Source organism: Pinus tabuliformis, chromosome 5_1 (genome assembly GCF_031772625.1).
Source record: "Pinus tabuliformis cultivar Carrire ecotype Pingquan chromosome 5_1, CPIR1, whole genome shotgun sequence".
In the NCBI taxonomy this organism is placed as follows: domain Eukaryota; kingdom Viridiplantae; phylum Streptophyta; class Pinopsida; order Pinales; family Pinaceae; genus Pinus; species Pinus tabuliformis.
In genome coordinates this window covers 232973100-232992958 of record NC_142305.1, presented here as the reverse complement: position 1 = coordinate 232992958, position 19859 = coordinate 232973100, and the positions used below count along the sequence as shown (strand labels likewise).

At 40.2% G+C, this 19859-nt stretch overlaps 1 protein-coding gene across 1 annotated transcript in view; it reads left to right on the top strand.

The window, feature by feature from the left end:
* The window catches only part of EMB2656 (ARM repeat superfamily protein), a 61244-nt gene that overhangs the window by 40460 nt on the left and 925 nt on the right, over positions 1 to 19859 (top strand). The window contains exons 5-13 of the mRNA XM_089432007.1: positions 16329 to 16417; positions 16576 to 16723; positions 16977 to 17419; positions 17727 to 18265; positions 18359 to 18419; positions 18572 to 18874; positions 18963 to 19096; positions 19457 to 19584; positions 19664 to 19753. Coding sequence (XP_089288133.1) covers positions 16329 to 16417; positions 16576 to 16723; positions 16977 to 17419; positions 17727 to 18265; positions 18359 to 18419; positions 18572 to 18874; positions 18963 to 19096; positions 19457 to 19584; positions 19664 to 19753 — 1935 coding nt within the window. The remainder of the gene's footprint in view (positions 1 to 16328; positions 16418 to 16575; positions 16724 to 16976; positions 17420 to 17726; positions 18266 to 18358; positions 18420 to 18571; positions 18875 to 18962; positions 19097 to 19456; positions 19585 to 19663; positions 19754 to 19859) is intronic.

Below are 19859 nucleotides of genomic sequence, written 5' to 3'. Positions count from 1 at the left end.
TATATATATAGTGGAGTCCTATACTTAAAAAAATATTATCTCTAGGCACCCAGCTCGTTTATTAATGGAATATCAGGCTTATAATCGATCATAGGTGCCATGACCTTTGTTGTCGATGATTTATTGACAGGATAGTTTAGATAATTTATATTGTGACTTATGGTCTTCAACGCAAGAGCCCACGGGGCATGCAATCCATTACGCGTCAGATAAGCTACCAATCTCACGCCATAATTTAGCACGCAATTGTTTAGCTGGGCGGGTGTCGAATGTCTTGCCTTGTATTTATTTGTAAACAGTAGTAGGAAAGGCATTTGACTGAGATCCAGAGTGAGCAGTTTCACTACCATCTTGCGCTGTTCCAACTTCCCCCTAAACTCTTGATTCTCGACTTCCTTAATATGTACGCCCCTAAAATAGCTTGGTTAAACACTTAGCTTCGATCTTGATCTCCATTCAAGTGAGTTAGGTCGATTAGTGGGTAAGCCATATTTCCTTGGCTTAGACGTTGAGCATGGATCCGCTATAATGACGAGGCCGTGAGGCTTTCCAGGGGATGTTTTCTATTTACATTCCTGTCTATTAGAAAGGGCCGCTAAACGATCGAACCGGACAGATGCGGGTAGCTTGACAGCGTTACACGTCATTGAAACACAAGCTGGAGACACGTCGGCCCTTGCTCGATATTCAACAACGGTGAAGGTTTATATGATTATTTGTATTCAGTGGAGACATGTCTATGAGGTTTGTATAGCCGAAATAGCTCAGTTGGGAGAGCGTTAGACTGAAGATCTGATGGTCGCGTGTTTGATCCACGCTCACCGCGTCGTAGCTTGTCAGGTGTACGCTCTTCATATAGCAGATAGAAAGGTTTGTAGAGTTTATATAGCGGGAAAAATAACCCCGTGCATATTTCTGGTACGGCTAGCTTAGCTCATCACGTTCAAGAATAAAACTTCATACACAAATCAGATCTTTACAGTTATCTCTGTAGTTTCATCGATTAGCTTGGGATCTTACAATTGCATTGACATATCTAGCCCAATCTGCACTCCTCAAGCTTGGAAATAACAGATCAAAGCAGATCAAGGGGTGACTTTTCGTCTTTCATCAAGGGGTCAAGGTTTATAGGAACCCTGCGTGGGTTTAGTGCCAAGAGAAAAAAAATGTGTTGCTAAGGTGCAATTTGAATCCTTCTAAGACAAAGACAGATTTAACACACTCGTACAACGTACACTGAGATTCCCTAGATCTAGAGGGAAGAAATAGGAGAGACAGTTTATGCTGACAGGCACAAGGAAGGCCGTTAAAGGGTTTTATGAAGCAAAGTGAGAAAAGCCATTTTTCCATGCCAAAAGAGAATGACAGACACACAAAGCAAGAATAATGGAGTTAAAGCATAGTTGAAGATGCAAGTGAATTAAATGGTTCAATGAGTCCTGCGACCTAAGCAATTCATGTGATGTGTACCATATATATAGTTCCAACTTCCGACTAATTTTCTCTTATACTTATATACCAGTTCCCTTTATGTTTTCTTGTACATATGTATCTTTCCATCATTGGTATTCTGTTTATATCAAAATGACTTCAGGATTTCCTTTAATGGTCACATTCTGAACCAAAATGTTTGAATTTGTCCTTTATTTTAAAGTTTTTGCACTAAAAAAGTGGAAGCAACAAGCTTTTGCTAAAATCAAGGGGAGTATTATAAAGAGAAGTAATTATAAAGGGAAGCATACTGTTAAATTCAATGTTCTTGAAACCAGTGTTTTACGACTCCGACTCGGCCGAGGATCGACTCCGACTCCGACTCGGTAATGACTCGACCTAGTCGATTTCAATGACTCGGTCGTTGTAAAAAATACATTAATATTTATTTTTTTTATAAAAAAACATAATTTTAAATATTTTAAACATAATTTTAAAGATTTTCATTCATGTTTCCAAACACATAGCATTATAATATAGATGGAAGACAACATATGATCAAAGTAGGCTCATGAACCAATCCATTATATCAAAATGGTACCCAATGGCTACATAGTGACCTAGCCCATGTAGTGTTGACTTTTCCTTGGCAATTCAAAATCAAGTCTGTCTAAAACACTATCACAAACACACTAAAAAGCCACAACACCAAGCACTTTGCACAGCAGAAAATATACAACAGTGAATCAATGAAGTACACAATTTTTGTCAACCCAAAACTTGTTATATTACAATTTTCATACAATAAACATAGGGCTCCCATACCATGGATCATGGCCCTTACAATTAGCCCTGATGAAAGAAAAACTAGGGCTTGAGATCAACAATCTATGATCCTCAATCTGCCCAAGAACAAGAACAAACATGACTTGCTAAAGAAGTGCTTACACCAGCCCTTTCAATCCACTTGTCTTGAACACTCGACAAGTCCTTTGCCACCTATACTTGCAAAGAGTACTATTGTTCCAATGCCTCTGCCACAGCTGCTCACAAGGTCCTTTGTACCTTCAGATTCTCTTGCACAACAGCTCATCAAATTTTGGCTTCTATCAAAGGCACTGCTCCTCCAATGTCATTGAACTTAGGCTCAAGCGTCTACTGCCTTCACACAGTGGTCTGCAACACCAAATGAGACTGTTCATAAGCTAATCAAATCTTCCCTCTAACAATAACAAAGCTACTCTGAAGTCACTGCACTTGGGACACCAACAAACAGCCCTCAACACAATAACCCAACTGCTCATGAGACACTATATAGGGCACATACAGCCACTGTCCAAACCTTCTTGTTGAACAAACTTTAACTCACAACCCACAGTAATCTATCTCAACAAAAACTCAGCCTACATACCTTTCAAGGATTTCTGTTTCAGCCCTGAAAGTCTTGGTCCTGTGCACTTTAAACCACAGAGGATTTTCAAACCTCTTTAGGGCTTTTGCAACTGCCTCAGGTCAAACCCTAACTCAGCCACATCAGACCTCTGAAACTCTGTGTATACCTCACCTTTTAGGTCTTAACTCTCCTGTGCATATAGTTGAGGAACTTGGCCCTCACACCAGCTGTTCCACAGGCCTTACAGTCTCCTTCTCCAGAAAATACAAGGGTATCGGCCCTCCTCTTGTGCACAGAAATTAACACGGCCTGATCACAAAGATAAACAACAAACCATATGCCCAGAACCATGCATCAGCTACATGTCCAGCCCTCCTAACTCAACTTGTACCAGAACATAAGAAGCAGAGAAGCAAACTCGTCCTACCTTCTCCTCTCTAGCTCAGCTCCTTGAAGTCTGCGGCTACTTGAGAGTTTATACACTAGCACACTGATTGTAACTTGACATATCAAGTCTTCTCCTTTTACTGCAGGCTTGCAGTTTGCCACTCATAACTCAAACATAACAATTTTTTGGATAGAATGCCAATCAGGTCAGCTTCTGTAATGAAGGTCATCCTCCTTTTATGTATGAGACAAAGCTCAACAACCATGTCAATCATGATTTACGCTGCCTAGCCGGTTTTCATTGACTCGGCCTGGTCAATTCGGCCTGGTCATTGGATGACTAGGCCGAGTCATAGTTGACTCGGCCAAACTAGCCGGTTAGCTGGCCTGGTCGTAAATTTTTTTATTGGCTCGGTTTGACCAGGCCGTTTCCGAGTTGACTCGGCCTGGTTGTAAAACAATGCTTGAAACTAAGATTTCTAATAGAATTTAATTGGAGTCTACAAATACTACCTATGCGCTTAAGGTTTCTTGGTCTGAGAGTTATGAAAGATACTTCAGAAATCTAATATGAAATTACAAAAATAATACTGATTATAGTATTTATAATTCTTATTTATTATGACTGTAACCTTATGTTAACAGGTCTGAGAGTTTGACTTGGCTCTGATACCAAAATGTAAAATCCCAAATTGTATTCTTTTTTTTACCAGAACATGAAAATTTGAATACTGAATTTGAAAGATTAATCTAATGAGTACTAACCTGTTTGCTTTGCTGACAATCTGTCCACTCTATTGTCTGCTTTGTTGCAATTCTTGTCCGACTGCGTTACTAAAAGTCCAAACCTCCCTGTCGAACTGAGTACAACCTAGGTACTTAGTCTCAAAAAGCTTTCCAATTGAAGCAATCTGATTCCCCCGTTCCCAAAAACACCAGTATAACCAAGGCTTACAATATCTAGAAAATGTTCTTCATTCTGCTGCCCTCAAAATGGTTTTTCCCTTCTCCTTTTATTTCTTCATCCACCGCCTTCTCAAATCTCATATGATTTTTATTTGGATACATAGTTTGAAATAACATTTTTTTTGAATTAATTAAATTATTAATTTTGAATTAATTTATATTATTATTTTATTAATTTTAGATTATAAATTTTAATATGTACTTTAAAATTAATATTTTCTGCTGGTTTTAAGGACTTATCATATATATGATACTCTGGTGAGGTATTACTTTATTACCTTAATGTATATCTCCTCCTGTAGTAACTAGTTTACATATAGTGCGATACAAGCGGGTCCATGCATATGTAGCTATCGTATGGAGGTCTCATATGTATGCTAATGCTCCTATTTTATTTATAGACGGGTCATTACAGTTGCCTCTAGCTGGCTCTGCGTCAACCTCTCTCGGCTTTTGCGCTGATCCTCCCAATACTCACTCTGCCTCTTTGCTATGTATTCACTGCCCCTCAACTGTAACTCTGATCACTCACTCAATTTCCTCAACAAACCCTACCCTAGAAAATCGAGTTTTTGATCTCTCTTGGTGTGTCTTCAACTGATCCTCAAGCCTCCTCTTATACTTTTCTCGTTGGTCCGTCAATGGCCGAGATTAAATCTCTAATCAACGACTAAGATTAGATTTGGCTTGATGCATGACATTTGGACCATTCTAACCCAGTTTTATATTAATACTCATTAATATTTTATTTTTCCTAAGTTTAGACTTAGGAACTCCATTAAAAATATTAATTATTTTAATATCTCCCAAACCGGTTAGATTCTGCCCAAACTATTTTTGGGTCTTGGAGATCTCATGTGCTTTAGCCTCTCCACCAATTTTCGTGGCTAGAGCACATCCGATGTTACCACAAATCAACAACCTACACAAAATAAATACTGTAGAAGCTAAATACGACACCGGAGAGAAATAAACACACACACTTCTACATAGTTGTTTTTGGACGATGTCATCGGAAAAGCTCAACTCGGGAAAATTGGTGCAACAACTGAGGGTTTTATTATCATGTAGTAGTTTTTGAGTACAAATCGTTGGATGCCCAAACTGGCTATCCGATACAAAGAAAAACTGTCAAAGAGTTAGTGAGAAAAATCTCACATTGTTTTGGGAGCTTCGACATTGATCAGGGATAGGCTTGTTGGCCCCATGCTGTCTCTGCGCAGCTTCTACGTCACACTTGCTGGGCTCTACATCACCTCATCTTCTGATCTCCTGCTGTCTCGAAATTCGACCCTTTGGCCCTCTGGTCTCACACCTTGACTTTTGGCACTAAATCTCAACTCTCCTAGTTGAATTTCAAACTCCCTCTGAAGCTCTATGCTGCCTCTCTAAACTGCTCTATGCCTTCTTTGCCTTGCACTGTCCAGATCTGGAAAACTCTCCTTTGGACTACTATCCCTGCCCCTGACTGCAGGAAGATCACTCGATCTCACTCTGGCAACTCAACGTTGCTACTTCTTGAGAAATTCAATCTCTGATCTCTCATTCAATGTGTTCTCCAAGTGCCCATCAAACTCCTTATAATCTCTCGTTGGAGCTCCAACGACCAAGATTAAAACATAATCAAGGGCTAAGATTAACTGGGAGTTGATCCTCGTCTTCTTCTAGAAAATTCACACCCGATTTTTGGGTATTGGAGAATGCATGTGTCTTAGCCTCTCTGCAAAATCTCGAGGCAAGAGCACATTCAATGCTACAGAAATCAACACTCCCTCTTAGCGAGGAATGTGCTCTAGTGTTGCAACCTGCTGAAGCATTACTTTGTCTCTGCACCATCTCCTGCTGCGCTGCTGATGTTTGGCTCTATTGCCCACCAACTACTGCACAACTCTGATATGAGCTGCATCTGTATTGTTGCTGACCCTGCTGAATTGTTGTCAACTACTGCATCTGCACTGCAACCCTCTCTCCATCTGCTACTGCTGCAATTGCAACATCTGCAACGGAAAAACATCCAAAATATTGAACCAACTTTGTTTAGTATGATGCATTCGTCGTCCGAGTTCTAGTTTCTGGTAGCCTCTACATTGTCACTGAAGCCCCTGTGCTGCTGTTGACTCTACACTGCTGCCAACTCAGCTCTGCGCTACTCAGTCTCAGACCGCTACTAGCTACTGCATCTGTCACTTTGGCACCTGACTGCACCAACTGCCATTGGTCCATCTTAGTACCGCATAATATGGGCTCCCATAGCAAGGTCTTGATCTAAGAGGTGGACTCCTCAAGGATCTTGCCCATCCTGTAGCTCTCTAGGGCTACAACTCCAGATCGCCCCACCTCACCCCTGTAGGCATCTCGACAATCATGGCAAACTCTTCGTCGATTTTGGGGGACATCTTATCAATCCCTGCGGATGCAATTTACTGATCCCGCTCCTCGTCCTCGTCCTTTATGAGAGGACACTGAGTGTTGTAGTGGCCCAACTCGCCACACCTGAAGCACTTGATCTTCGAAATATCCTTCATTCTTCTTCGCTTCTCTTGCTGGCCCTTTGATGCGAGGGCCACATCCGCCTCTTCCTTCACTTGCTTCATCCCATTACTGCTACTACCAATGATGGTGGCCTTTACTAGATCACACCCCATTTCCTCCTGCTACAGATTGGCACACACATGCTCCCAATCTTGTAGTTTTTGTCTGCCCAAGATACTCTTGACAAAAACTTGCCAATCTTCAGAAACGCTATTTGGCGTTAACCGTACAAACTCTAATGGCTTGGGCGCTCATCCTCCTGAAACAAATTGGTCTCAGACCTCCTGAAGCCTCGTAAGGAAGGGGTCTACATGCTCCTCTTTCTACAGCCTCATGCATCTCAGCTTCTCCTCTAAGTACATCTTTCGCTGCTCGGAAGATCCTTAGTATAGCGTAACTAAGGCTTCCCACATCTGCCGAGTAGTGTCCTTGCGAGCAATATGGGATACCACATGATCTCGAACTCCGTCAAGAATGATCCTTTTAGCTCTCGCCATCTCAGCCTACTTTTTGTGTGGATCTGCATCGGCGGGTACACTTACCACACTATCGACATAGGTTTTGAGATCATGCTCATCTAGAAGGTAGGAGATCCTAGCCTCCCAGATCACATATTTGGAGGCTCTATCCAACCGATCTTGATCTCTCAACCTAGCTGATGCCATCTCTCCTGAAAAAGTCGAATTGCTCCCTCTTCTCCTCTGCGCAATTGTTGCCCAGCTATTCGCACTCCCTTATGGAGTGTGAAATCCCGCACATAGCTATTGCTCCCGTGCTAAGAAATTTCGAACTTCTTGCCTAGAATTCCTCTAAGGAAGGAATTCCCTCAGTATGTGCTCTTCTCTCCTTTTGACGCTATTCTGCCAACAATTGCTGCAAAGTAACTGCGTCCTAGGTGAAGATCTGCTTTGTAAGGAAACTGCGCTGCTCCCTTCTGCCTATGGAAAGCTTCGATCTCGAGAATCAAATTTCTTTGTCGTCTCACTTAGAGAAATCAATCTCACTCAAAGCTTCGACCTCATTGGCCCAAGGACTGCGTTTCCTCTGGGGTTTCGAACTACTGCCAAGACAGGATTTCGAACCTCCTTTTTCCTTTTTGCTCTGAGCTCTCCTACTCATGATCTGTGCTGTGATACCATGTGAAAAATCAGTTACCCGATTCCTACTGCAACAAACTGATGATATTTTCCCTATTTGTTAATTACTTGAACAAATTACTTGCAGTTTTCTACAACAAATATCGAAATACATACAATGCAACCTTCACAAAATAAGTATCGCGAAAACTAAATACGGCACAAGAGAGAAATAAACACACACACACATCTACACAATTGTTTTCGGACAATGTCCTCGGAAAAACCCAACTCGGGAAAACCGATGCAGGAACTGAGGGTTTTATTATTATGTACAAATCGTTGGATGCCCAAACTGGCTATTTGATACAGAGAAAAATTGGCAAAGAGTTAGTGAGAAAAATATCACATTGTTTCGGGAGATCCGACATTGATCAGGGACAGGATGGCTTCCCCACGCTGTCTCTGTGCAACTTCGACGTCAATCCTATGCAACTCTGTGTCACACTTGCTGGGCTCTGCGTCACTTCCTCTTCTGATATCCTGTTGTTTAGAAATTCGACCCTTTGGCACTCCGGTCTCACACCCCGACTTTTGGCACTAGATCTTGACTCTCCTAGCTGAGTTTCGAACTCCCTTTGAAGCTCTGCGCTACCTCTTTGAACAACTCTATGCCTTTTTTGCCTTGCACTCTCCAGATCTGGAAAACTCTCCTCCGGACTACTATCCTTGTGCCTCATTGCAAGAAGATTACTCGATCTCACTCCGACAACTCAACGCTGCTACTTCTTGGGAAATTCGATCTCTGACCTCTTATTCGATGTGTTCTCCAAGTGCCCATTGAACTCCTTATAATCTATCGTTGGAGCTCTAACAACCAAGATTAAAACATAATCAAGGGCTAAGATTAATTGGGAGTTGATCCTTGTCTTCTTCTAGAAGATTCACACCTGATTTAATTAATACCCTTTAATTAACCAAATTTCCTAAGTTGAGACTCAGGGAACCATTTAAAAAAGCTAATTATTTTAATTAAACCATCTCTAGGTAGAATTTTCCAAAACGATTTTTGGGTATTGGAGAATGCATGTGTCTTAGCCTCATTGCAAAATCTAGAGGCAAGAGCACATCCGATGCTACAGAAATCAACCAGGATGACCCCTCTACAGTATCACCATCATCAAAAGTGACAGGCTCTAACACTGGGTCATTAAGATCCATGTTGGCCAATGCTAACTCAACACTGCTGCCCAAACCCATATCATCAAGAAAGACATCCCATATCTTTGTATTTCCCTTCAACCACTCATCCCTTTGCCTGTAAATAAGACGAAGGTTGGGATGCACATACACCATTGTCTCTACCCTGGACTGCTCAAGCCTGCTCTTCTTGACACTATACAAATTCCCATATGTGTTCCAATTCACAACAAGAGGATGAAGTCACCTGAGAAAGGAGCCTCATGGCTAACTGTTGTAGAGGAGGGGTTGCCCCATGAGTTGCCCACAAAGAATAGGGTTTCTTAGCCCCCCTGTCTCTAATCATATCATATTTTGCAAATAGACCAATGCTAGTGGAAACATCTACAAAGGCATCCTCCACCTCATCAATGGATGCTTTATCTTGAAAACTCCGCCTCAATGTAGCTTTCCTCCCCTGTGAAATTTCCCCATGCATGTGAGGAGGGAATCTGCGGGAAGGTCCACCATTCAGCCACTCATGGCTGTAGTATTTTGGGTTCAATGAGTGAGCCAAACAATGTAAAGGTGTGCAATTCTTGTCCCATCTGCTGACAAGAATATCATGTATGGTGGTGAAGAAGGCCTTTGATGATGTCTCATACTAGGGGCATCAACTCTGTAAAATACTGCTCCTCACAAACTCAATCATGGAATCCCATTCCTCATAAACCTCTCCTAGGATGGGTTGGTCTGTATCTGCAAATCGAAGCAAAGAAATGATGGGGTCCATGATCTGAATAAGTAGATCTACCCTCTCGCACCAAGCATCATCTAACACTGTGTCTTTCACTCTTTTTGAGGCTGCTTGATTTGTCTTTCTCCAAAAAGACCAAAACTTTGAAATAACCATTGGCCCAAGAGCGGTCTTGACCTCCCTCAACCTCGTCAACATGATGAATGAAGAGGTAAACCGTGTATCCACAATCTTCAACATTGGTAGATTGGTGTACTCCTTGTAGATAGTGAGGGCATTTGTATGATTTGTACAAAGTTGCGGATATGCTGTGCATCCTCAATAATGCTTCCAATCCAAAGCACATCAAAAGCAATAGATTTAAGTGCTAAATTCAAAGAATGGACAATGCAAGGTGTCCAAAATAATTGTGGATATTTAGCTTCCACAATCATTCCAGCAACCTTGCAAACAAGTGCATTATTTGTAATGATTTGCACACAAGAATCAACACCTACATCTTCAATAACTTTAATAAACAACTCATCCATATATTGTGCATCCTTGTATTGTCCAAGTGCATCCATTGATTTCAATAAAACTGGACCATTCAAGGAAGGCACCATGAAGTTTATGAGTGGTTGTCGTACTGGATCTGTCTATCCATCAGAAACAATGCTAAACCCAGATGTTGGCCATGCTGATTTAATAGGCTCAAGCATTTTGTCCACCTCTTTCTTTGCCTTCGTCAACAAAGTGGTTCTAAGCTTCTATGACCTAGGAGACACATACCTTGATGGAGCTCCTTGAGTTAGAGCTGGACACATCTCAATAAATAAATGTGAGTGTGCAACATTAAAGGATATGAAGTTCTGATAGAAAAAAATGCAATGGTGAGATCAAACTCTTCCTATTTCTCTTTTCGAAAAATCTTGTCCATTGGACCAAGTGCCAATGCCTTTCTTTTTGCTGCTTGTCGCTCACCAGAACTCTCAAATGGAAAATTGTTGTTGCTTTTCCTCAAGAATGAAAGGGGGTCTTCATTCTTGTTTTTTTAGATGTTGCAGCCACATTTTCCATACCAAGGTTGACCTCTTTTTCCATTTCCTTCCTCTTAGGTAAAGACCCTAAGACACATGTGTACATATTGCAATTCCACAACTTGGTAAAGCCAACAAATGAGCTTTCACATGGAAATATGTGTTCATGAAATGAGTTTTGCAATAGTTGCATTTCCAAGCAACATTGCCTCCTCCCTTCATCTTGTTCCATGGCCCTTGCTCTCTTGTGACATATTTCCACAAGGGTTATTTGTTATCTTGAGGCTGTTGTCTTCCCTCAACATTTGAAGCTGTTGTTGCAACCCCACTTGCAATAGAGGGAACACTTGCAGACCTTGATGAAATTGGAAGAGGAGGGGCATCTCCACTGGGGACATTCTTCTCCTTCCTTTGCCCTTCCTTGTTGCCTTTGATTGAGACATGAATGCTGTAAAAAAATAAAGAAAAAATGCACAAATTTGTAAAACAAATGCACACAAAAACTGCTGTAATAAAAATGCAAAAAAAAATAGAGAGAAAATGCACTTACCTGTTGCTTGAATCACCTCTAAAATGCCCCCACACCCTTTGCTCTTAGCTCTCACACACCCACAACTCACCCACAATGACTTTGCTGAAGAAAAGAATGGCCAAATCACACTTTTAAAGGTGCACGAAGGGCAAAATTTCGTGACACATGTCTTGGAATCGAGACACGATTCGAAGGACATGTGTCCCACCAAATCATGTCCGATTCGGGACACGTGGGGCAAGGGCAGCGAATCCGATTTCTTAGATCGACATCGTGAAAAATTCGCGATGTTCGAAACACTGGTCTTAATCATAAGAAATTATTAGCAATGTCACACACATATCTTTGTCAAATACGAGGGAAAAACATGGTATTCATATTTTGAAATAAGTTTTCTTATCGAACATTTATAGAGTGGAATTCAACAAATGGAAATTTACATTATAATATCAACTAGCTTCCCTTTTTCTTTTCGCTGTTTCCAAACAAAAACCTAATGGGGAAAACCTTGGGCACTTGCCTGCATTTCTTGATGGTATATAAAGTTATTGGTGTTGATTGCGGTGCCTAACTTGTAATGTCCCCTATGGATTAATTGTCCATGGGAGGATGGAATAGCTTGTCCATTGGGTAAATTTTGGGACAAAAAGACTCAAATTGGGGGTTGCACTTGCAACACCTCACATTTGAGGAACCCCATGAGGAAATCTATAAATAAAGGAGAATTGGAATCACATTTTCACCGTTGATTTGGATTGGATTATCTCTGATTTTCTTGAGTTGAGTCTATGAGGGTTTTAAGACCCCTTCTGCTTGATTGGTTTTCGTGGAGGTGATCCCACCCTAACTGGTCATTTTTTTCTTGTTTTGGCACAACATATTCTTTGGAGCAGCTTGGAACTAGTTTGGCAAGCAAGGAAAGCTCTCTAGGTTGATTGGCTTATGGAAACAATTCAGTGACGTCATCATACAACTTGAGCCATTCTATGCAGTGGAATGAGGCACCTTCAGGCTTATGTTCCAAGCAGCAAGGCGGTTTGTAGGTCTGCAAGACTATTTCAAGCCTATGTTGAAGACAATGAGGCTTTTTTAGGGTTCTGGGCAGAGGGCCTCAAGGCCCAATTTTAATAGTGTAATATTCTGAGGTAGATTCTTATTTTGTCTTGACTAGAAAAGGAACAGATTTTTTGTGGCTACTGAACTAAAGCTCTCGTAGCACCAAGACTCCTAATTGTTATTTTTTCATCAATTGCTCTATGCTGTTACTATTACTTCAACAATATCCAATAACATCCAATTTTAACAATTTCCACTTCTTCAAACCAATGACAGTAGAGCAATAGTAGATAGAACAATTATTCAAATGCACAATGAAAGACAACCAAGAGACAAGAGACACAATATTTTGTCAATGACTAGGGAAAAACTCCACTAGGGTGAACCCCTTTGCAATTTTTCTTCTATTAGATTGTCTTCAAATGTTTAGCAGAGAGAGTACATCATCCAAGAGTCAAAGTCAAGCTTTGACTAGCTAATATCCAATATCCAGTCAAATCAATATGCCAAGCTATTATCCAAAAGAGAGACAAGAGAGAGTCAACAAAAGTCAACTCTTGAGCAACTGCAAATATGCCCAATTCAACAACAGTCAACAAAGTCAGCCCTAACTAGTCCACAAAGTCAATGGTCAACTCTCCAAAAGAGCTTGTTCAAGGCATCAGTAAATGTGGCCTAGAATGTTGGTCAAAGTCAGCCCAAAACAATCTTCAAAAACTTAGTCTAACTCGGTTAAAGGTGAGAGAAAGCCTTCTGTCACAGTACAAGTTTTTGCGGTCAAAGCAGAAAGTCAACATTAGTCAAACAGTCCAAATTGCCTCTGTTTTTGTGCCAGTCAACTCAACCTCAAAAAATCAGATTTTTGCAGGTGAATACATGAAGTCAAACTTGGTCAAACTGACAAGTCAAAAAGTCAACACAGAAATGTCAGAGTTGCCTCCAAGATCCTCGCACGTGTGAAGAGAAAAAGAGCTACCTTTAACCTGTACGAGCTAAACAAATGAAGAGAGAGTAGAAGGATGCGTTGTGTGATCTCCAAATGAGGCATGAGGTCACTTGTATTTATATACAACTTTGGAGGGGCAATTTGTCCTTAGGCCGACCTTAACAATTTGTGCAACTGTGTGCATGACCTCAAAAATCCACTTTCCCTTATCTGAATTGAGTGCTTCAAAAGTCAATTTTGGTCCTCTCGAAAAGAGGAATTCAATGCAATTGTTGGAATTTGTCGTTGAGCTGCCAACTTAACATTCCCTCTCAGCTTGGGAGAAATTCCAACAGTGTCATGTGAACCTTGTCATCATGCCATGTACATCTCTGCTTGTCTCTTCTCATCTCACGCTGAACACTCTCGAATCTATAGAGGAAGAATCAAAACTTTATGCCTCAGTTCAACGACGAATATCTTCAAGCAATGGTCCACAAACTTGCTCCAAATTTGGCATTCTTCAGATGTTTAACACAGCTCAAGCATTGGACTGCTGCAGATGTCTTATGCCTCAGATCCACTGAATTGCTGAGTTTGAATGACAATGACTAGGGTGAATTTATATTGGTTGGGAGGGGGCCCTATATTGGAGGCGACCTGAACCAATTAGGGCCGACATGCCCATAAAGATAAACATTTGTTATTTAATGAGTTCTCCAACAGGCCAACCAACAAAGGAGACTTAGAACCAGCGTTGTTAAAATCACGATATTATCGTTTTTTTCGCTATTTTTTCAGCAAAAAGATAAAATCGCAAGTAGTACTTGAACTTTTTTTTTTTTATTGGCGTTTTTTTTCGAAAAAATCGTGATTATTTGGGAAAAAATTGCGGGGGAATTTTTATTTTTATTTTTATTTTTTTATTTTTTTTTGGTCTCTGTGGAGGAAGAGGTGACCCAAGCTACCCCTGTCACAAGTAGAGGACGTGGTCTACCTCCTGTAGCTCCTAGTTCTTCAGCTTCTAGAGCACAACAGACTCCATAGTCTATTGCGGCCTGCCAACTCCACCGACATCTACATCTAGAGGGGCAAAGGAAATCAAAAGTATTAGACTTTAATTATTTGGTTCATTTCATTGCATATGACATTATGACTCATGATATGAGATACATTATTATATTTTTTGTTGATATTTTGAGGTTGAGTTAGGACTCAGGAGTCAGGACTTACTATTCAGGACATGATTCATAGTTATGTGTGATTTTATCACTAGAAATGATATTAAACATCTTATATATTAGTTTTTTAATCATATTTATGTGTCAATGTATTTATTTTATGTTGTAGATGGTTTAGATATTAAAAAAATTGAAAAAAAATGAATATTTTTGTACCAAACGATTTTTTCCTGATTATTGCTGTTTTTTTCCCGATTATTACGATTTTTTTTCCAATTTTTTTCCTCGCGCCGCTATTATCCCGAAAACGATTAGTGCAACATTGCTATGGATTTAGGCCACTTTAATTAACAATTTTGACCTCCTTTTGGGGGCAGCAATGAAATATTAAGGCCATAAATTTGTGGGGCAAGCGCTGATGAGAAACCCATCCATTTGGGGCATCAAATTCAACCTTGAATATCTCTTCAACCAAGAGGACCCACAAGGTGTGCCACCTATCAAACGAAATGGCGTGACAAGGGCCATCAATCTAGATTGTTGTTGCATCCAATTTCATTGACTTGTGCACGCATATCGTCAAACAAATGGTGGCCCGTTCACTCTTTGACATCAATGACAATTTCTTCCAACCGTGTCCTCATTTAAGGTGCTCCTTCTTTAATTGCTGCATTCCTCTCATGTTTGACAATGTCATTGTGAAGTTCCAAAGCTCCTCTTCAATATCTGTCCAAGTCCATCACCCACCTCCAAGAATTATGCTCCTCAGCCCTAGTGTCCTCAAGTGCTAAGTGGTAAGCTCCAAACCTATGACCAATGCTCCTCCTCCTAGGTAGATATCCCCCTAACCAAGCAAAATAGTCCCCCATTGTACGTGCCCAATGGGTTAGTCATCATGCCAATCATGCTAACAAACTCGTAGGTAATGATGCTATAATAGATATCTAAGGTCATGGATCTGCCCAAATGAAGCCATCCATGTGTCCAAGAATTGCTGCCAAGGGGCTAGGAGACCTGGCACTTCCCTAGCAAGATGAGAACATTTTTAGAGTAACCTCAAAAGCTAACAAGTATCATGTTTCAGTTTCATGTTTTCATCTATCCTATGCGATCCATTTGGATGACTTTGAATGAGAAAAGTGCACAGCTTTTGACTCAGTTTATGGTTCTATCAATTCTAGATGTATGCTATAGTTATTCTTGTGTGTTTGATCATTCAATGTTGTTCTATTTTCCCAATGCTGATAAAAAGTTATAGCTTTGATTCTTTATCCTTACAATTTTATTTCTGCACTCAACCTGCACTCGTCTCATCAAATCACTTTCATTTTGGACTTTTAAATAAATTGTAACGAAAGATACAATTGACCAGCATTCATCAAGTTAGAAAAAAAGTCCGACAGAATGGACTCTCTCTCTCTCTCTCACATATTCTGTTTTTCCTGTTTTGCGGGGTCTACCTGCTTATGTTGAACACTCAATTTCAAATGTCAGGCGACTTAGCTTACAAGCTGTTAACCAATCTGTCCAAATATGACATGATTGTACCCCTCAGCATTTCACAGCTCTTCCAGATAATTTGAACTATTCTCGTTTATTTCTAAAATTTGAGTACTAAAACACTTTTCAACTCATCTCTACAATCCTTTGTGTTTTCCGCATTTGTTCCACAAGTTTTATCTTTTTACAATAGCTAATTGTTTCAAACATATAATAAAGGGATATTATATAAACTTATAGTAGATTTGGATCTTTTTTGATATTTCTGTAGCTCAGGTTTTATCGTCACTCTTATTATGCTGAAACACTTGAGCATGCTTTACATCTGAAATAGTGGAGGAGAACAGTTTTAGAAATTTTAATTTATAATAAATTGTATCGTGTAAAATGCCAGATAATTGCACCCAGAAGGTGAAACTGATGGATGCAGAAACTGCTCTTTATTGGAGGATGTTATGCCGTCACTTGCATTGTGAGGCACAGGTTAGAGTTATTATAGATATCAATCTCATTTGCTTGTTTGCCAGTCCTAGTAATAAATGTTTATCTAATTAAATGAGTAAGAGCAGCATAGATGTTAGAATGCCCAGAAACTTTATTCTGTAGCTTTCTAAAGTATTTTGTCTGTATGTATTATGAAGGAAAAAGGTACCGATGCAGCTTCAACGCAGGGAGCAGAAGCAGTTGTTTATGCAGCAGCAGCTGCAGATAAAAATGAGCTCCTTGACAGGGTTCTTCCTTCAACAGTTGCTGAATATGTGCAGTTGGTGGAGGCACATCTTCTCGCAGGTAGTTGACAATGTTTGAATAAATAACATGTGAATCCATCCATTGGCATTATTTTTTGACAATAATGTGACACAAAAATTACTGTACAAAATCTAGGACTGATCATTCTGGGATTATATTTTTGTGCAATCTGCTTCATTTCTATCTTTTGTGTTTTTATTGTGAATACCAAGAGGAAGAGTGAAAACTCTTATGTGGCATATTATTATTCCTGTGGATTTTATGTAGATAAATTGACGACTCATGGTTGCAGGGTCAAACTATCGCTTTGTGTCCCGCCAGTTGTTATTACTGGGCTTGATGCTGGATTTCTCTGACGCAGCAAGTAGAAAGGTGGCAAGCTCTTTATTGCAAAAACTCTTGTATAAGCCAATTGAACATGCAATTGATGAAGAGGATGGTAAAGAGGTCGTCATTGGTGATGGTATAAATGTCGGTGGTGACAAAGAATGGGCCAGGGCTGTTACTGAGCTTGCAAGGAAAATACATGCATCTTCGGGTGAATTTGAAGATGTAGTTGCAACAGTTGTCACAGACCTAGGTAGGCCATGCAGAGAGGGAGGTGCAGATTTTCTGCAGTGGATGCATTGTCTTGCAGTGACTGGACTTGTTTTAGAGGGAATCAAATCCCTGCGAGGACTTCAGGGGAAAGCTATTGAAGCTTCCGAGATACTCCATGGTTTGTTGCTGCCAGCTGTAAGTTATCTATCAACAAGTGTTATTTTGATCCAACATGTTGTTTTCAAATTCGTACCTTTCGTGTTATATATATATATATAGCTTGTGATTTCATAGCGAATACAAGTGGATGTATTGGAAGCCATTGAGTGCTCCATGAGGTTATTAAATGATCTCCAGGAATTGATATTTATGTAATAACCTAAGAAAAATAACATTCTATAGATAAGGTTGTTTCTCAAATTTTCTCTTCACTCAGCTTTTTCCACATGTTTCTTTTTATTCATATTTGTATATAACTTTGCTTTTTTGTTTGAATTATCAGGCTAAACATATTCATGTAGAAGTACGCAGGGCTGCTACAAGATGCTTGGGTGTATATGGTCTACGAGAGAAGAAACCAAGCGAGCAAGCAGTAAGGCAGTTGCGATTGGCCTTCTGCAATGGCCCCTCACCAGTGCGGATAATGGCTGCAAAGGCATTGCTTGATCTTTGTATGTGGCATGGAGCAGCACTGGTAGATAAAGCCATGGGCATTGGGGCAGGGTTGGGTACTATTCCACCACCACATGATTCTGTATCTGAAGTTGCTTCGACCACTGCACCTGGAGAAGTCATAGATGGAGATGAAACAGATAGTGGTTTGAGGACATTGGATCTTTTATCATCTGGGCTAGATAGAGATGATTGGAATGAAGATGGAGCCATGGGTGATACAGAGACAACATGGGGTGTTCTTGCTGAGGGATTCGCAAAACTCTTACTTCAGAGTAAGCGGTATCCTGATATCTTATCCATGCAGTCCTCACTTTTTGCCAAATTGATATGCTTATACTTCAATGAGGAGACTAAGGAGTTACATAGGTAACTTTTCCCAAATTCTTGTTGGACGACTTAATCACTAAATTTAGTTTTGTTGTTGATGAAACAAGTCAATAATTGAATTCTATAGTGCAGGTTGAGACAGTGCTTGTCCGTATTCTTTGATCAATATCCTGCTCTATCAGCCGAGCATAAGGTATACTGACCTCTTGAAATGGTTGTTTTTGCATTAGAGAGTGCAAGTTATATCTTGATTGGCTATTCAAAAGTATTATCAGAAAATCTAAAAAGGATGCATGTGGTTTACTTTGATGTAAAGTGATATTGAACGATTCTGGATGTTTACAGAAATGCATTTCAAAGGCCTTCATTCCAGTCATGCGTTCAGTCTGGCCAGGAGTCTATGGGAATGCAGGAGGAAGTTCTACTATTATGGTCTCAGCTCTAAGAAAGAATGCATCACAAATATCTCGATTTATGCTACAGTTGTTACAGACACCTCTTTATAATGCCGAAGATGAATCTGCTGGTGTGGAAACTGGTCACCATTCTCCAAATGAAGAAGGTGGGCAAGAAATTTCTGCATCAAAACAAAGTGGACCTGAGGTTGATGCTGGACTTGAAGAACTTGCTATTCACATTGGAGTGGAGGTATGCATTGGAGCGTCAGTTTCTTTGAATTAATAGCTGCAAGATTCCAGCTTGATGAAATTCTTTAATCCTATGGAATGTCCTCCAGGTGGCAAGCTTTCCTTCAAAAAAAACTCCTGCAGGAAAATCCTATGTTGCAGCACTATGTAGAGTGGCTGTTCTACTAGACTTCCGTTCATCAGAGCAGGAGGCAATCAAGTGTATGAGGAAACTCCTTAACCAGTAAGTAGGTGCAATGCAAATCATTGATTGTGTGCTTTTGGTGGTGCTGCTTTCGCCAAGTTTGTCTGTCTAGGCTTCCCATTCAATTTCTACATGTGCAAGTGGATAGGATGTATTTCTGTTTGAAGAAGGACGACAGTGAGTTTGGTTAGGTGCTTATTAGGTGTGTGATAACAAATGAAGTGCAGTGGGTAGTAGTTGATGGTTGCAGGGGGAATGACTGCTATATATGGATGTAGTTGGTTGCAGGGAGAATGAGTTTCCACCATGTTAAGAAAATTCAAATAGTTTATTGAACTTCCTTTTCTCCTCATTTAATGCTTTAGCAGAGCTTGACTATGTGTGTACATGTTTTTGCAGCATGGTAGAGTCCATTTCAGGAGACAAGCAAGTTGTGAAAGATCTTGAAGGAATGATGGCACGTCTGAAAGCTATAGATGCGCATCCAAATGAGGGACTGCCAGATGAACAATTAAAAGTGATCCTTGGTGAGGCTAAAGCTCTTTTTGGGGTGAAACATTAGTTATGACTCAAGTTTCAAAGAATATTGAACAATTTGTTTTGCAGGTAATCTAGGACTGGACAGTGGCATTGACATTGAATCTATTGTTGAAGATTCAGTATGCACACCAGCACCCAAAAAGGCAGCAACCAGAAGTGAGCTTACTGCCCAGAACCAGAATTCATGCTAAAAATTTACAGTAGTCTACTATTGTATATCCTATATTTTGCTTTTATGGCGCTTGCTCTGTTAGACATGAAA